At 50.4% G+C, this 19124-nt stretch overlaps 1 protein-coding gene across 1 annotated transcript in view; it reads left to right on the top strand.

The window, feature by feature from the left end:
* The window catches only part of RPH3AL (rabphilin 3A like (without C2 domains)), a 117784-nt gene that overhangs the window by 53743 nt on the left and 44917 nt on the right, over positions 1-19124 (top strand). The window contains exon 5 of the mRNA XM_090292952.1: positions 3654-3740. Coding sequence (XP_090149078.1) covers positions 3654-3740 — 87 coding nt within the window. The remainder of the gene's footprint in view (positions 1-3653; positions 3741-19124) is intronic.

The raw sequence follows: 19124 nt of genomic DNA, 5'->3' as shown, positions 1-19124 counted from the left end.
GTACATTGGAAGGTGGGTAAGAGCCCGAGGGGGAGGGGTGGGCTGAGGGTGGTGGAGACAAAAGACTCCAGGGCTTTGGTCTGATTGGAAGTGAGGCCCTGTGGAGCAGGAACAGGCCGTTGAGGCGCCAGGGCTGAGGGCTGGGTCCTCTGGCCCCGTGCCACCCAGCAGAACCGCCTGCGATGATGCATTGTCCTTCTTTGGAGCCATTCGATATGCTTGCTCACCGCCAGCCACGTGTGGCTGTCGAGCACTTGAAACACAGTTAGTGTGACTGAGGAACTGGGTTTTTCATTGTATTTAACTTTAATTAATTTCAATTTAAATAGCCACATGTGGCTGGTGGCCACCGTGTCAGACACTGCAGGTCTAGAGGAGAATCATGCATGGTTTTAGATCAGGGCACAAGGGGGTGTCACTGATAATAATGACTGGCACTTATTGAATGCTTATAATGTGCTGGTCGATCTTCGTGTGTATCTCAGTTAACCCTCAAGACAACCTTGGGGATACACATTATCCCATTTTACAGCTGAGAACATCTGAGGCTCAGGCTTTCAGTAGCTTGCTCAAGGGCCCACCCAGGCCTGCCCTCTCCCAAGCCTGTGCCCAGAGCACCATGCTGTGAACCAGCTCAGAGCAGTGTTTCTGGAAATTAAAACTGTGACAGTGCAGGGCAGCGTGAGGTCAAGACCCCAGGAGGACTGAGCTCTAAGTGATCCAGGGCTGAGATAGATGATAATGAGCCTGTTTCTAGGGCTCCCAATGTGCAGAAGCAAAAGAAGGGTCCCACTCCTGGTCAAGGGCTGTGTCCCCCCAAGCCCTATGTGGAAGCCCTGATCCTCAGAGTGATGGTGTTGGCAGGTGAGGCCTTTGGGAGGTGATTAGGCTCAGATGAGGCCATGAGGGTGGTGCCCACGACGGGGTTGGTGCCCTGATAAGAGGAAGACAGCAGAGCTCTCACTGCACCCTGGGAGGTGCAGCCATGTTGAAGAACCCAGCCATGCTGGCACCCCAGTCTGGGAGTTCCAGCCTCCAGAACTGTGAAATGAGTGTCCGCTGTTTAAGCCACCCAGTCTACGGGGTTTTGTTGTAACAGCCCAAGCTGACTGCAGCTGGGGCAGAAGCCACGCTCCCCCCACCTTTGGGCAGAGAGGCCACAGAGTGGGAGAGAGGCAGAGCGGAAGCTCAAGGGGTGTTGCTGGGGAGGCCGAGGAGCCGGGGCTCCCTGCCTGCAGCTGGAAGCCTCTCTCCTATAAAGAGAGGCCACCTTCCTTCCCCAGAAATATGGAGGAGGGCGGAGCCAGGCTCTCCAGCACGAATCTTTGCTCCAAGAACCATTGTCATGGAGCTGATGAGCACATGCGTCTACACACCCATCCCCAGCAAAGCCTTGTCACAGGTCGTCCTGTGTCACTGCTCTGCCCCTTCATCAGCCACACTCCCAGGCATGTGAACCAGCTCCTTGGAGAGCCGTGGGCACCAGCGTGACACCAGGCTGGGGAGGGCACTATCCAGCTCTCCTGGGGTCTGGAAGAAAGGAGCCTCCCAAATCCCGGTTGTCCCTGACTAGCTGTGGGACCTCAGACAGTCTAACCACTGAGCCTCAGTTTCCTCACCTGTGTAGTGGAGACCCTAACTCCCACCTCCGTCCTCCTTTGTTGCCTGGCACCGACAATAGCTCAGGAAATGGTAGCAACTGGTCCTCTGTCCTCTTCTTAGTCCCAGCACCATTGCCTCACCAGGAGGGGACAGAGCACTCCCTGGGCTTGGAGGGTGAGCTGGCATCAAACCCTCTAAGCATGTAGAAAACTTAACAGGAACATCTCACCTCCTTACTTATACCAGAGAGTGGGAATTGGCAGGGAAAACAGCCAACAGCACCTCCTTCCTCTTCTCTTTACCCCCGGGAGGAGAGGCCTGTGTGTGTTTCTTGAGGCCCACCTCACGGGCTTATGGGGGGTCCTGCCCCAGAGGCAGAAGGGTTGGGGGCGAGCACTGTGAGGGGTATCGAGGGGCAGCTCAGTGGAGAAGAGAGAATCTCCAGACCAGGCAGGGGTGGCAGCTCAGGGCTCTGGGAGACGGGCTGCCGTGCCCCCCGGAGAGGCTGAGCCTGGGGCTGGCACAGAGGTGGCGGGCCCCTTCTCTTTCCAAGGGACCGTGGGAGCTCCGGGGGCGGCGGGCAGCAAAGCCGTGAGCACCCTGGACAGGGGACCCTCCCAGCATGCGCTGCACCTCAGAAGACTGAAGCCCAGGACCTTCACGAGAGCGGGGAAGGGGCCCCAATTGTGACTGGGATGGACTTTCTTCCCAGTCCAAGGAGCCGAGAGCTTGGAGAAGATGACATTTTATTTGGAGAAACAGAAGAAAAGTGACATTTCTCCCACCTGAATATTGGATGATAGCAAGTGCACACGCCCCAAGAATGTGCAGGCTCACCCGCCCAGAGCCGGCTCCCACCTCCCGCTGCGCTGGGCTCAGCTGCCGCATCAGGCGGTGACGACATGCTCCGGGAAGCCAAACTGGTGACATTTTCCTCTCCGTAGAGAGGTGTGCTTCTTGCTCAGTTGGCAGCCTGCAGAAAAGGACAAGCAATAGATCCAGTCTTCCCTTGGTGGTGGGGGCTGGTTTGGGGCAGGAGAGAACCCCCAGCTTGCAGGGACTGGGCAGCTTCCACGTGGTAGGTAGATTGATTGCCCCTGTGTGACAGAGGGGGACCTGCTGTCACAGAGCCAAACTCTACCCGCTTAGCTGGGAACAAGTTGCAGCCCCACCAAGTCCCCCTACCTTCTGGTACGTTTCATCTGGCCTTTCCCAGCACCGTGTGTCGCTGTGCAATTTGGGGAAGCAAAATACGTATGTAGAAATCATGAGCTTAAGCAACACTATGGAAGGAAAAACACTGCAGAAACCGGGTTCTGGCTACTGACGGGTCTGGAGAAATTATGTACTGGCTCGGGAGTCACACCTGAATTCGTTACTTGCGGGATGAACTTGGCAAATTCTCACCTTACTCTGAGCCCCGGATTCCCCACCTGTAAAATGGGCCTAATGCTTACGTAAAGGGTTCCTGGGGTCACTCAATGAAGGGCCTTGTCGTAAAGTGAGAGCTCCCGCTGTCTCTGGTGTTTCTCACTGCGTCATCTTCTCACCTGGCCAGGCACAGATGCGGTGAGCTTTTTACGTAGTGATACATGAACGTATGTTTTCTTTGTTGAATAAAATCATCTCCTGCCCGTGGTTGCCAGGGGCAGACACAGTCTGCTGTGCACAGGCCGTATCGTATTCTGTTGTGCGTGTGCCTGGCTCTTCCGCTGGGACTGGGCGCTTGGGTTGTTTCCAGTTCTCTGCTGTTGAACATGATACAGCTGTGAATATCAGCACACTTATTTTTGATGTGCTCCTAGCAGGACGTAATTGAGGGGGGTGAATCTATATCATGGCGACCCATGAATGGGCACATCCATTGTGCCCCAAAGCCACCTACGGGTTTTAGGTGACCCGTGCCCTTTGGGTTGTCTACCCTTCTGGCCTGAAACAAAAACCATCCCCTTGGAATATGGCAAAGGGTTGCTTGGTTACAGTTTTCCCAGCCCCTCAGCTGAGGAGGAAGCAGCTGAAGTGTTGACCTTCCTGTGTCCTCTCTCTTGTAGAAAGTCTGCACCAAATGTGGGATCGAGGCCTCCCCTGGCCAGAAGCGGCCCCTGTGGCTGTGTAAGATCTGCAGTGAGCAGAGAGAGGTAGGGTGCCCAGGGAACCGGGTGGGGGGCACTGGGGCCGGGTCCCACCCCATTTGGGTACGTGCATGATTGGTCATGGGGAGGGACTTCTCTGGAGGTCAAGGAGGACCTCTCCGGAGGCGACCAGGGAGAAGTGTGGGAGGGGTCAGCTACCGGCTTGCCCACTTTCCCAATGAGAGGTGACAGTGGGCCCTGGGTCTGTGGTCTCAGTGGGAAGCCGTACACACTGAGTGTGGGTCACGTGGCATTGGGAGGGTGGGTTCTATTATTAGAGCAGTAGTAATGGCCTCCCCAGGTTGAACATTTGTTATGAGCCTGGCACTGTGCTCAGTTACTTATATGTATGAATTGAGTTCATCCTTTCACGACCCCTGCATGGGTGCTGTCAGACCCCTTTCTACTGATGGGAAACAGAGACTCGTGGGCGCTGAGCTGGTTTCGTGCGGGAGCCAGAAACACATGCAGCTGCGCTCTGCTGTGATGCTGCCGCCAGTCCCTCCTGGTGCTCAGGCTCTGCACTTCTAGTTCTGTCCCCATTTTCAGGGAAGAAATCGAGGCTCAGTGAGGCAGTAACCAATGGGGGGCTCGAAGCTGCCTCTCCTGACCCCACGCCCAGGGCTCTCCTCGCTGCCCCAGGCTCAGCAGTGGGGCCAAACCTGAGCAGGACGCAGGAGGGTCAGGGCACGGGTGATGGGACCAGGGTGAACCCAGCAGAGGGACATGCCCCTGGTTTTCCAGGTGGGAATTTTTTCTTTAACTTATTTTGCCTGGCATTTGCTACGTGCTTTTAATCGGAGGATCCAAACAGGGTCTTCAGTTACGGAAACGTCTCAGCCAGTCTGTCCTAGAAACATCACTGTCCTGCCATTCTTGTCTCCGTGCCTGGGAACGCTGTTAGACACATTGTAGAGCCTCTCAGCCTGTCCTCCATGGCTCCCAGCTGCTCTTGTTTATTCCTTTATTTCCTGGGATGCTTTCTGGGTAAATTGTTCAGTCCTGTCTTCCAGTCACTAGATCCTTGGGACTTCCTCCCCGCTGGTGGTGGTGGTGATCATCTTTCTTAGCGTTGGCTTTCCTCCAGTGTTTTGGGGTTTGCGTTTTTGTATCGTCATCTTGAATAGGAGTCTGTTTCTCCCCCTCTCTCTTCCTGCTCATCACCTCCACCCACATCCTCAGTGACCCCATGCAAAGCCAGGTATCTTGGATTAGTGATAAACTGTGTGTCCATGGTGATAATGGGATTATTCCCAGAGCCCTCGTCAAAGCCGGCCCTGGCTGTGTGCCGATCCAGCTCCCCTCAGTGCTCCTGTTCTTAGGTAAGCTCTAGTTTGGAGCTGGGGGTGGAGAAGCTCTGCTTTTATCCGCCTCTTTTCCCAGGTGGGAAATCTCTTCACCAGCCCCCATTTTCTGTGACTCTGGCTCTGGTCTCCCACCTCCCATGGGACACTTTTAGTCCCCATGCCCTGGAAGACCAAGCTCCCAGGTGCCTCCACCTGCTTCAGAACCCAGAGCTCCACAGGCTGTGCCTTCACAGCTCCTCAGCATAGTAAATGTTTGGAGTTTCTCACCCACTGAGATACACATCCTGTTTTTAAACACAGATAAGTTTGTTTACCTGTTGTTTCTAGAACATTTTGTTCTGCACTGCTGTGTCTTTAGAACAGGGAAGCTATTCAACGTGTGAACTAACATTCTGTCTTGCCTGGAGGTCCCCGATTTCTCACCCTGAAATGGAGATGCTCACCTCTATTCCTTAGAGAAGCTGTAGGAATTCAGCAAGGCTGTTCAATGTATCAAGGTGTCCATGTCCGGCATAGCATAGCTTCTCTGTAAATCTTAGAGGCCTCCTTCTCCCCCACAGCCAGAAATGCCACCTTTGACCTTGCAGTCCTTCTGGTCTTCCAGGGGTTCCCATTTAAGATGCCGACGTTGAGGAGAGAGGAAATTCCTTATAACAGTATGTTGTGGGAGACACCTTAGCAGGACGAAAGGACAGTCACAGCTGACCTGGTGGAGGACAGAGATGAAGGAGCTGTCGTGGCAGAGAAGGCAGACGGAGGGGAGACTGCAGCAGGGTAATAACTCAGTGCAGGGCTGCAGAGGCAGCTGCTCCTGCCCATCCCACCTCGAGCTACCCTCACATCCGTGATGGTCCTGCGGTACCACATGCAGGGCCCGACACCGGCCCGTCCTTGGCTCCCCAGCACTGTGGTGTCCAGAAAACCTGAAATAGCTTAGGAGGAATTTTCTTGTCTTTCCTAAGGCAAAAAATAGGAGGCTGGGCATTGTGCTATCAGTTTGTCCTTGCATTTCTAGAGTCTAGGTAACTTAGCAAGGTGAAGAATGCTACATCCGTCCCTGCAGTACCAGGCCTACTGTGGGCATTCGGTAGGTGTGGGTGGGCCATAGAAGTGTGTGTGTCTGTGAGTCTGGGTGCCTGTGGGTGCCATACCCCGGTGCTGCCTTTTGCTGCCTGCTTTTGGGGCGGGAGAGTGACAGGGTAATTGGTTTCCTAATGCTTTTTTTTTTCTTTAGAATGATAGCTAATCACAACAAAGAAATAGCTAAATAGAAAGAGCGTTTAAAATGTCACTTTAAGTGCCGCATAGATAGCTGGTTCTGAACCTGTGATAAAAATGAGGAGTTCTGCCCTGGCTGGTGTGGCTCAGTGGACTGGGCACCGGCCTGCAGACCAAAAGGTCGCCAATTCTATTCCCAGTCAGCGCACATTCCTGGGTTGCAGGCAGGCTCCCCAGTTGGGGGCGTGCAAGAGGCAACCGGTTGATGTTTCTCTCACACATCAATGTTTCTGACCCTCTCTTTCTCCCTCCCTTCCCCTCTCTCTAAAAATAAGTAAATAAAATCTTTAAAAATGAGGTGTTCCATCCTGCCAGAGAAGCCATGTCCTGGTGGAAGAACTTGAATTTTCTGATGGAGACTCATATTCCACTCTGCCCGAACGCTCTTATCTTTCTTTCTTTTGGATGCTCCACTCTCATCATCTCTGCTTTTCTGCAGCGAGATGAACGCTGACTAAACGTCCCTGGGGCTGTCAAGGTTGGGGTTGCTGCCTGTTCTGTGCATGTCAGCGGTGCAGTAGTGTGTACTTCAGCCCCTCTGCTCTCGGCGGGTGAACAGTCTAATGCAGGTATTCATTCAGGCACTCAGCACATGTTTACTGCGCATCTTCTGTGGGCCAGGAAAAATAGCTCTTCTGGTGGTGGGGGGGGACAGGAAACAGTTAAGTAAATGCTGCCATGCTCAGGTGGTAATAAAGTGCTCGGGGTAAAGACGGGAACAGGTGTGGGTGCCGGGAACAATGGGGGTAGCTGTTATTTTGCGGGGGGTTGGGGGTCGGGGAGGGGTTTCCTGATGAAATGTCATTTGAGCAGAGCTCTGAAGCACACCATGTGGCTGGGGGGGGATGGAAAACATTTTAAATAGAGGGCATAGTGAGTGCAAAGGCCCTGAGGCAGGTGTGTGCTTGGTAATTTTGAGGAACAGCAAGGAGACCAGTGTGACTGGCTTTAGTTGGGGTCAGGACAGGTGGTCAGAGAAGTAGCAGGGGGTCAGATCATGTTGGGCCTTGTCGACCATTGTAAGGACTTTGGCTTTTGCTCTGAGTGAAATGGGGAGCCTTTGAGGGTCTGCAGTGGATAAGAGACATGACCTCAATCCTCCCCCTCTTTTTAAAGGCTACTCTGGCTGCTGTGTTGAGAATAAATTGTAAACTATAATGTCAGAATCAGTATCATGATAGTTTATCTTTCTTATTTAATATTACCCCAGATATTTAAGTTCTTGACTATTGTTCCCATAGGAATTTTTGTTTTAAAAAAATATTAGACAGATTTTACTCTTTTTGATTATAAAATTAATATGGATCATTGACATTTACAATGCATAAAATAATACACACCCAAAATATCCATAATCTAATCACTGTTAACATTTTGGCATACCTCTGATATTCTTTGTTGTTGTTTTTTATTGTATTTTTGAACCAATGTTTTAAAATTAACATATATCATAACTAGTTCTCAGTGTGCTCAATAACTCCTTGTAAACATTCTGTCATATGGATATTCTGCTAATTTAAGACAGCTAAGTATTTTCTTTTCCCTCTCTTATTAATAACGGCAATATATATATCTGTACACGTAGCTTCCTAGCCACATTTTAGTTTCTATCAGAATGGATTCTTAGAAGGGAAGAGTAAACATCCTTGTCTGTACGCCCTCTTTTCTTATGGACACTTGAGTGATTACTGTTGATTTATCTCAGAATTAGCTGGTATGTAATTTTAATCTTTTTAAATAGGAGCACATTGATGTGTATTTTCTGAGTCTTTTTGCTCTCTGGTAATTGTTGCCTTTATACAGACAAGATAACTTGCTTGATAATACAATTGATCATAATCGCCGCCACTCAGACCTCTGTGGGTTGGCCCCTGTTGCCTCCCAACCACGTGTGAAAAGAGCCGCCACAAGGGAGGGGCAGCGGGTGGAGACCTGGCACCAGGGCACTGGGGATGACAGTGAAACCGTGGAAGAGATATGAGCAAGGTTTTTAAATGAATTAAAAGAGAGAAGAGAGGGAATAGAAACCAAATTCAACAAACAGGACCTTTGAAAAAAGAATGAGCAACTTTGAAAAAGAAACAAATGAACCCTTTTCATTTCTGAAAATGAATGTTAATGAATTTGAAAACTCAGTTGTACTATACTTCAGTAGTTTTTAGAATAAACCTCGTCATTCCCATTAACAGCCACAGATACTCCCTTATCATTTGCTTCTTACTGATGGTTTTTGTTGTTGTTTGATTGACGGCTGGTTGGCACTCCCCACAGCCTGGGGTACATGGACCCTGATTTCCACTATACCAGTGGTCATGAATATGCTGTTTGGGGGCCACACCCAACTGCATTCTTGACCCGATTAGCCGCTGGCCTTTTCTCAACTTGCTGCTTCTGTAAGCATTCATTTTCCCAACTCCTCCGCCTCCCCACCTTCATTCCTTCTGTGAACAGGTACAGTCTTTAGTCACTTCCCTAGTTTCCTTGCTGGCAAATTAATAAACTCTGAGGTGTGTTCAAGACGTAAAGAAAGAGAACAAGGGATGAAACCGTCCTCAGTGACTGGCTGAAGAGCACGTCAGGCACACCCAAAGCAGCCCACCAAGGGCCTGTGAACCAGACCACAGTTCCAAGGCTGCAGCTGAGGCAACAATAGGGGAAGCCCTTATGTCAAAGGCAAGGGAAGGAGAAGGCAGGGCGCAATCAATGCCCAGCATAGAGCTGTTTTCAAGGCAAGAACAGAGACACAGGGAGAAGTCTCGGGCCAGACTTGTGCTTTTCTTCCCCTTTAAATAACCCGGTCGTGATTGGTGTGTGTGTGTGTGTGTGTGTGCACGCAGAAGTAGGTTTGCAGTTGTGAGTACATGAAACACAGTTTATTCTTGTATAATTATTTATTATTCATGGTATTTTTCATACAAACAACTGTAAACCTACTTTGCTCCAATATATATGGAAATGAAAGTTTTTGTCTTGATATGCCTAGGTCATTTTCATTGATTTTTGCATAGAACAAACATATTTGGATGTTTGACTCAGGAAAGCTTTTTAATTATGTTTTTGCTTATTACTTTGTTCCCAAGTGTTCTCATTTCTTCTCTCAGGAGCACTTTTAATTTGGAGATTGCATTTCCATTCTGTCTCCTGTATCCACTGTCTGCTACCCAGTCAATTTCCTTTAATTTTCCCCTCCATTCTGAAAAATATTAAACTCTTTTCCCACATTACCAATTCTTTTTTTTTTTTTTTTTTTTTTTTTTTTTTTTTTTTGCCTGATTTTGATGGCTTCCTTGTTTGCCTTGAGCATGTGCATTTAGTATCGTCGGATGCTGTGAGCTCCACGGACACAGGGTTTCCCAGAGGCAGCGCGCTCATCTCTCGCCGCCCCTTCCTCTGCCCAGGACTGTCCCTGTGATGCTCTGCTGCCCAGGGAGGCACCTGTGACTGTCCGGTGACCTGGCCCCTGGCCCCTGGAACTAGGGCGGATGTGGAAGTCTGCAGCCCCTGGTTTGTGCTGTCTCCTGGGTTCTTCCTGCCTCCCCCTGCCTCCCACTACTGAGCGGTCCTAAAAGTAACGCACCTTCCCAGGCGCAGCTCTCCATTCCAGCCCCTTCCCACTGCTGCCTGGCTATTTTCTTTATCCTTATTTATCACAAGGATAAAGACAGGGTTAGAGGAGGAAGGACAAACTCCTGTGTGGCACCAGAAACCCGCAAGCTTGCCATGCCAGGAAGGCTGGCAAGGGAAGGGCTCAGACCCTGGCCCCTGGCCCCTGCCAGGCAGGACCCAGGTGGGCAGTCAGGCCCTTGCCATACAGCCCACTTGCCTGTGTGGGAGGCGAGACTGACTAGGTTAATGCTGGATCCCTCCTGTGCCGGCGACTTTGCCCTTTCTTCACGCCCTCCCACAGGTGTGTTTGGGCGAGGCCGGGCGGGAGGGCAGCAGGGCTCCTAACACACGGCTGTACGCTGGAAACTCATTTCACTTGCTGTTTAGCCTTTAATCCCGTTCATTTTTCTAAAAAAACAAAACTCATTTAATGTTATACTGTAATCAGGGGAAAAGTTAATTGGAATGTAGATTTCCCAGGATTCTTGAAAGCAGTCCTCCAGCCTTTCTAAAAGGTATCTTTGAAGGAAGAAGGCTTCTGTGAGCATGCAGGCATTCTCTGCATAAGGTGAGCTAGAAAGGGGTGAAGGCCAATTTGTAAGTATCTGAAAGCTGATGAATACAATTAGATCGCAGTTCGCTGCTCAGCACATAGGCTTAGGCTTCCCAGGTTCACAGGCATCCTGATGTAGCTCAGCTGAGGCCGTGGCCAAGGCCAAGGCCAAGGCCAAGGCCGCTGCACCAATCCTTACTGTGTTTCCTGGAGTGCTTTGCATATCAAAGGGGCTCGGGACATGTTTGTTGATTGAAAGAGACAGTTGCAAAAAAGGAAAGCTGGTTCCCTGTTCAATCACCTTAGAATCTTTTCCCAGCAGGGTGCTTTTGATTTTCCCCGAAGTCTTGTCACAGATGGCCCTGCCTGGGGTCTCACCCTACCCATTGACGGTGGGTCTGTAGTCCTGCCTCCTGGCCCCTCTCTCCTGCTTTTTGATTGACTGTAAGAGGAATTTGTGAAGTAGGGAAGTGGCTTTATGTGGAGGTCTTTAAATCACCTCCAACCCGCCCAGCCTGGAGCGTGACCAGCAGCCCAGTTAGGGCTCCAGGGGAGAGTCCACCTAGGCCCCGGGAAGCAGGGGTGCCCTGCCTCCCAGCCAGCACCAGTGGGAAGCAGGCCTGCCAGCCGAGCCCAGCATCCTTGTGGCACCTGCCTCTCTGGCGGGCAGCCTGGGCTCATTGCAAGCTGCCATCTGCTTCTCCACACTGGTTTTCTCTTGGTCCTGCTGTTACTTGCAGTTTGGATTTTTGCTGCAAACAGCTTTACCGGAGGGTCCCCTCTGGAGGCTTGTGAGCAGTCAAGAGTGAGGGGCCAGCGCTCGGGCGGGCGGCTGGTGGCTGCCGGAGCGCCTTGCCATCTGCGTCTAGCTCACTCTGGGTGGCTGTTGCAGTGTCCCTGGTGGACCCGGATGGTCACATTTCCTCAGTGTGTTGGTCACCTCCCACACACCACAGCTCTGCCGAGCAGACACGCACTTGGTGTGGGCTCCTGGCCTCCTACACACGTGGAAGTAGCAGAAGAAAGAGGCTCCTGGCGCCAACCATCCCACTTCCTCCCATGGTGGGGCAGGGCAGGGCAGTCTCCACCGCACCCCCCGCCCCTTGTTTGGAGTGCCTGCTTGAGCCTGTGTCTGTGCATTGGACAAAGAACTTTCCTTTCTGAGATGCTGTCCCATCCAAGAGAAAACTGACTTTCTCATCCACTGAGGCAGCTGCCCTACCCCTGCACACCACGAGGCCCCAGCCTGGCACTGAGTGTGGACATTAACTGAGCCCCCACTACGGGCCAGGCGGTAACTCTCTGGCTTCACCCTCACAGAAGTCCATGAGCTATTCAGTATTGCCCCTGTCTGACAGATAGGGAAACCGAGGCTTAGAGAAAGGTCACTTGCCCAAAGACACCAACTAATAATTGATGGAGTCAAAGGTTGGAGCTAGGTGTGTTTGCCTCCAAAACTCCTTCTGACAGCTCTCTTTCTATTCACTCATTCGTATAATAGTCATTGAGTATTTACTACGTGCAGGGAAATGTTTTAGGCCCTCAGAAAACAGCAATGAACAGAACAGCCAAATACCTCTTCCTTGAGTTTACATTCTAGCAGGGGCTGGGGAGGGAGAGAGGAAACAGACAATAAACATAACCAAACTATAGATGAGCAAAGTATAGAGTATGTTAGTGCTGAGTGGGAAGAAGGAAGCATAGAGCAGAGCAGAGGGATCAAGAGTGTTGGGTGCATTTGGGGGTGGGGGCTGCAGTGTTAAAGTAACCCGGCTACCATGTCACACTCATGAAGAGGGCTACTGTTTAAACAGCAGAAAATAACAAGTGTCAGCGAGGATGTGGAGAGATTTGAACCTTTGTGCATTGTTGGTGGGAATGTAAAATAGTGCAGCCAGAATGGAAAATGGTATGGCAGTTCCTCAAAAAAGGGATGATCTAGCGATTCTATTTCTGGATAAATACCCTAAAGAATTGAACACAAGCACTGAAACAGATATTTGCCCACCCATGTTCAATGCAGCATTATTCATAGTAGCCAAAAGGTGGAAGCAACCCAAGTGTCTACTGTTGAGCGACTGGATAGACAAAATGTGATCTATCCCTATTATTCATAGTGTTCGGCCTTACAAAGGGAGGAAATGCTGACACACCACAGCAGGGACGAGCCTGAGGACATGGTGCAAAGTGAAACACACCGTCACAAAAAGGCGAATACTGTGCGATTCCACTTACACGAGGTGCCTACAGGAGTCGCATTCACAGAGAGAGGAGGTGAACGGTGGTTGCCGGGGCCGGGTGGATGGGAATGAGGAGCTGCTGTTTAACAGGCACAGGGCTTCAGTTTGGGAAGATGAAGGTCCGGAGACGGGTGGTGGGGACAGTGCCACACTGATGTGAATGTACTTGGTGCCCCTGGACTGTATACTAAAAATGCTTAGAAGGCTAAATTTTGTGTTATGTATACTTTACCACAATTTAAAAATGGAGGGGGGGTTACTGGCCAGGGTGGGTCTCTGTGAGAAGGTGCGATGTGCACAAAGGCCTGACAGAGGAGTAGCGGGAGGCCAGTGGCTCTCTGGGGATGGAGCGGCCCAGGGTAGCGCCCTGGGTTCCCCTGAGGCGGTCGTCGGAGGGGTGGGTTGGTCCCAGGAGGCTCTTTGGCCATGGGGAGAAGGCCTGTGGGTTGAGGTGTTCCGATGGAAACCCCTGGGCCCATCAGGCTCGGGCCCAGGGCTCCTGGTGTTTGGCTGTCACACCGCTGCCCTGCCCCTCACTCAGCCATCCCGGTGCTCAGCAGTCTTTGTGACCAACCTTAAAAATAACAAGGTGTGAGATCTGGTCAAGGTTGCAGTGTAGGCAGACATGGCTTGCCTCTTTACACAGCCACGTCAAAATTACAAGTAAAATATGGAACAACCATCAGCCAAAACCATCAGAAATCAAGTTGAATGGAAGTCCGACAACTACAAAATTAAAAAAACCACATCCATGAGAAGGGCGCAGACATGGAATGGGCTGGTCTCTCACCCATGTGTTGGGGATAAAAATTCGGGAGGGATTATCCCGGAAGTGAGGAGTCCCAGCCCCACACCAGGCCCCCCAGCCCAGGGTTCCAGTGCCAGGAAGAAAATCCCCACAACTCCTGGCTGCAAAAACCAGTGGGGATTGAGTCAGTGGAAGAAATTACTGGAGACCCAAGCAGTTCCTCTTAAAGACCCCACACACAGCCTCACCTACTCAGACTCATTCCCTCTGAGCTCCAGCACTGGGGTAGCAGCTTGAAAGGCACCAGTAGTAAACAAAGAGAACCTGAAGTGTCTAGCATCAAGGCAAGCAGAGGCCATTGTCTCTTTTCTAACCCCTCCCCACTCAGAGCCCGAAAGCTGATGCCATATCTGAGACTCAATCAACCTGGCTAACACTGTTTGACCCTCCTTGGAGATCCCCGGAGATTCCACCCGACCCACCTTAAGGACCCACCCAAGCTGCTTTTCCATAGGAATGGCTGGTCTTGACTCATGCGTCACAACTTCCTAAATCCTATCAAACAAGCAACAGCTGGCCTCAGTGAGCCCCAGGCCTGGCACTAATAGCAGCCAACCTAGATTTACAGCTTGGCTTCATCTGGGAATCTCTAAGACCAGCACAACAAGCAGCCATCTCAGATTGCTTTATAGCTCAGGCAGGGTGGCCCCGTGCAAAACACAGGTGGGGGCTGACCTTGGCCTGCACCACCCAGGAAACCCCAGGGCCGGCATACCCAGTGGACAGCTACAGACCACATTCAAGCACCACCACCCTGCCCCTGCACAGCTGATCCTCCATGGAGGGCGGAGGTTGGTGGTCAGTGGTCACAGCCAGTCCTTGCATCTGACTGGCCTGGGTAAATCCCTCCCATTGATCTGCCAACAGTAACCAGGGCTCAACTACAAGAGAAGGGTGTACTCAGCCCACACAAAGAGTGCACCTTGAATATCCAGCTTGGGTGATAGGGGAGGTTGTGCCACTGGACCCTACAAGACACTGACTACATTAGGCCACACTACCAAGACATGGAGTCAGAGCAGTTCTACCCAATACACAGAAACAAACACAGGAGGCTGCCAAATTGAGGAGGCAAAGAAATATGGCCCAAATGAAGAACAGAAAAAAAGAACAGAAAAAGAACTAAATGAAACAGAGATAGCCAACCTATCAGATGAAAAGTTCAAAACACTGGTGATCAGGATGCTCAGAGAAATTATTCAGTACGGTCACAAAATGAAGAAGTGAAGGTTATACAAAGTGAAATAAAGAAAAATATACAGGAAACCAACAGTGATGGGGAGTAAGCCAGGATTCAAATCAATGATTTGGAAAGAAAGGAAGAAATAAACTTTCACCCAGAACAGAAAGAAGAAATAAGAATTGAAAAAAATAAAAAAATGAGAGGATTAGGAACCTCTGGGACAACTTTGAACATAAAACATCCAAATCATAGGGCTGCCAGAAGGAGAAGAGGAAGAGCAAGAAATTGAAAACTTATGTGAAAAAATAATGAAGGAAAACTTCCCAAATTTGGTGAAGGAAATAGACATACAAGTCCAGGAAGTACAGAGAGTTCCAAACAAGCTAGATGCAAAGAGACCACACCAAGACACATCATCAGTAAAATGCCAAAGGTTAAAGATAAAGAGAGAATCTTAAAAGCAGCAAGAGAAAAGCAGAGTGTTACCTACAAAGGCGTTCCCATAAGACTTTCAGCTGATTTCTCAAAAGAAAGTTTGCAGACAAGAAGGGACTGGCAAGTATTCAAAGTGCTGAAAAGCAAGGACCTACAACCAAGATTACTCTATCCAGCAAAGCTATTGTTTAGAATGGAAGGGCAGATAAAGTGTTTCCCAGACAAGGTAAAGCTAAAGGAGTTCGTCATCACCCAGCTGTTATTATATGAAATGTTAAAGGAACTTATTTAAGAAAAAAGATCAAAACTATGAACATTAAAATGACAACAAATTCACAACAATCAACAACAAAATCTAAAAAAGAAAAACGAAAACAAACTAAGCAAACAACCAGAATAGGAACAGAATAATAGGTGTGGAGATCATTCGGAGGGGTAACAGCTCGGAGAGGGGAGGGGGAGAAATGGGGAGATGGTGCAGGGATTAAGAAGCATAATTGATTGGTACAAAACAGGCAGGGGGACGTTAAGAATAATACAGGAAAGGGTGAAGCCTAAGAACTTACATGCATGACCCATGGACGTGAACTAAGTGGGGGGATTGCTGGAGGGATGGGGGGTACCTGGCAGAGGGGGACAAAGGAGAAAAAATTGGGACAGCTGTAACAGCATAATCAGTAAAGAATACTTTCAAAAAATAACAGGTGCAGAGTGGCTTCCCTGTCCCTGTGGGTGTGGTGGAGTGACAGCGTCCTAACACCGCCACCAGCTCACCCGCCCCGCCCTGTCCCACCCCTGTTAGGCCCCCACAACCTGTTTTCCTGCTCGGATACCCTCCTGTTCGTGGGGAAAGGTAGGGAGAAAACATCTCAATTGTATTCATTTGAATAAAGTTTTGCATCATCAGATCTTCCCGCTCGTTTTTTCCCAGATGCCAGTGGCATCGGCGCACAGTTTGCCCCTCCCCCTAGCCAGCTGTCTGTACTTTGGAGCCTGGGGAGCTGAGTGTGGCTCCGTCCTTGTCCTTCGGGAAGCTTTTAAGCTCCTAGGCGGTGCCCAGCCCTGGAACACACACCCATCCCCTCTCCTAAGGATGTAACTGGTGCCCAAAAATCCCTCTGCAAAGAAAGGAGGCAGAGAGAACTACTCTTGTTTGGGAGCATCCCCTGGTATGGAGAGGTTCAGGGCTCTCTGTCCCCGTTTCCCAGCCAAACGGAAGCTCTGGGACCTTCCATGACAAGACCCAGGGGGCATAGCAGAGCTGAGATCTGACCCTGGGCTCTCTGACAAGCTCTTCTTTGGGCTGTGACAGAATTCACAAAGAAAAGAAAGTGCAGAGAGTCAAGTTTTATTTTACTTTCCCAAGGGAGGGGAAGGGCTGGGTGCAGAGAGAAATGCACAGCCCCGAGGGGTTAGGTCTGTGGGCTGTTCCCTGGCAATGGGGTGGTTGTAGAGCAGGGTGTTGCAGTTGGGCTGCAGCCTGTTTAGATGCTTATCTTTGGGTGCAAGGTCGGTCCTGTTGGTGTGCCTTAAGTTCCTGGGGCCTCTGCACCTTCAGGGGGCTTCCAGTAATTTTCTAGTCCTGAAGGTAAAGGCTCACTAAAGAATTAGGGTCAGCCATGCTTTACGGGGTCCAGCTGGCTCTGGGAAAGAGGGGGCTTATGTCCTGTTAGCTCTTGCCACTGGACCAGCTTCTTCCTCCTATTTCTACAAAGCCGGGGACTACTGCCTTCAGGAAGGAATAAGCCCTCAGCCTTCCTTTTCCGGGATGGCCTGGGGGCCGAGAGGGGTGGGACGGATGAATGGAGGTGGTGCTTCAGCCAGTCTCCCTTAAGTTGCCAAAGCAGGTCCCTGCCCTACTTCTGTCCTTGTCCCGACTTTGTATGTTATTACATCCCGGACCCGGCTAACACACCCACAGCTGAAGCCCAGCCTGGCCCTGATCATTGTCAAGTTGCGTCTCTGAACCTGGCTTTGGGTCCCCTTGACCCATGAACTTTGCCTGCTGCTCCCAACCCTGCACCGACTTGAGGGCTGGGTCACGGTCACAGCCCGCTCCTGATGCTCCCTGTCTGCAAACTAAATCAGAGAGGCCCTCCCGGCTGGCTCACCTCCACCTTGCTCCTGGCACCTCCTGAGCACCGTCCCCTGCGAATGATGCTCTTCCTCACATCCCACTCCTGACTGCACCCTAGAGAAACTCACACCCTCCCCAGGACGCACAGCCAGAAGTGCATGGGCAGCAGTTTTTGTACTAGTAAAACACTGGAACCAACCCAAATGTCGTTTCATAGCAGGCAATGGATATTTAATTGTGGCTATGAAATAATATACAACAGTGAAAAAAGAACTGCAGCTAAAGGATGAATTAAAAATACAATGAGCAAAAGAAGAAAAAAAAGCAAGTCACCAAAGAATGCGCAATGATTCAAAAAGATGATGTTCAAAAATAGATAATAATATTTTATTTTTAGAAAGGCACACAAAACTGGTCTTTTAAAATAGAAAGTGAAGCAGGAGATTGCGTTACACAAGATTCTGGGGGAGGAAAAAAAGATTCTGGATGGTATCTACCTCCCGAAGGCAGGTAGGGCTTACAAGGGCTTCTCAGATTTGATAATATTTAATTTCTTCATGAGTTCACAGGTGTTTCCTCGAATATGGTTCTTTGAAATGTACTGTGTTTCATACACTTTCGTGTGTATGCTAGATTTCACAGGCACACACCCAAAAGATGACAGGAGACCACCAAAGTCAGGTCCCCCAAAAAGCTTGAATCAGTAAATGGAGAAAAACCTTTAATATCCCCCAGAAGGTGGAGGGGGTGGACCCAAAGAGCTGAAGATAATAAAGGAGACAGTGATGAATCTGGAAGAGACAGAAAGCAATGGAACCTCAGAATTGTAGGTTTTCCCTAAGAAGGAACAAGAACTGGAAATGAAGCGATAATCAAATACAGAACTGAAGAAAGCGCCTCCGATCTGAGACCGTCCCTGGCTCGGCCCGCTACCCCAGCCCAGTTGGAGTCAGCCCAGAAATGGCTTCAGGTTGGCTTTGGAATATGTTTCTGAGACTGTGTTGAAACATAGGATGTTTGTTGTTCTGGGAACTGAATCAAAATAGCAAAGCTCTTCTGAAAAGCCCTGGCGGGGTATAATTGGCCTGTCCGATTCTCTGATCCAGGCCCGTTCATTTCCTGCGTTCGGCCCACTCCATCTGGGAGCAGAGGCTGGCCCTGCAGCCAAACACCGCGGGCACGTCCACCCTCTCTCAGACGTGTTGGAACAGGGACAATCGTTAAATATTTGGGATTCAAAGGGATTTCATGCTGCATGCAAATGAAGAGTGAGAGGCGGCATTCACGCCACCGCATCAAAAAAGCAAGTAATTAAGACCAGTAGCGAAAGCCTCCTTAGCTGCATGGATTTGTGGGACTCGCACGGCCATTCTGGACAAAGGGGAGGATGGCGTGAGGGACTGGAAGCTCGTAGGTAATGCAAGGAGGTGGGGGGAGCGACTCTCGGGCACAGACCCTGAGCGTGGACAATGAGGAGGGGGTGAGGCCAGTGTTGGAGCCTGGCCTGCCTTCCCCAGAGGTTCTCACTGACCCAGGGCACACTGCCCCGCAACCATGGAGAGACATCGTTGACGGTCACCTCCCTCTGAAGCTGGCAAAGGCTGCTCCGTGGCAATTGTGCAGAAGTCTCGTGAATCCAGGCCCTCGCCAGGGGTTAACGGAAGCCAATGCACTTCCTCCGGTTCTAAAACAATCTAGCCAACATGTTTAAATTATCTGTTGAGAAACAGCACCAGCAGAGTATTTTTTTTCTCACTGCATGTTTTCCTTTCCACTGCCTGCCTCCCAGACTGACCTGCTTGCTGGAAAACTCACTTAAATGAAGAGGACATTTGCCCAGGCCCCAGCGAGGGCTTGTGCTCTTGGGCTGAGCATGGAGCTGCCCTGGGGGTTGGAAGAAGCT

This window comes from Furipterus horrens, unplaced genomic scaffold (assembly GCF_987537825.1).
Source record: "Furipterus horrens unplaced genomic scaffold, mFurHor1.1.pri manual_scaffold_11, whole genome shotgun sequence".
Classification (NCBI taxonomy): domain Eukaryota; kingdom Metazoa; phylum Chordata; class Mammalia; order Chiroptera; family Furipteridae; genus Furipterus; species Furipterus horrens.
Note: the sequence above shows the minus strand (reverse complement) of the source record. Positions and strands in the feature narration are given on the sequence as shown.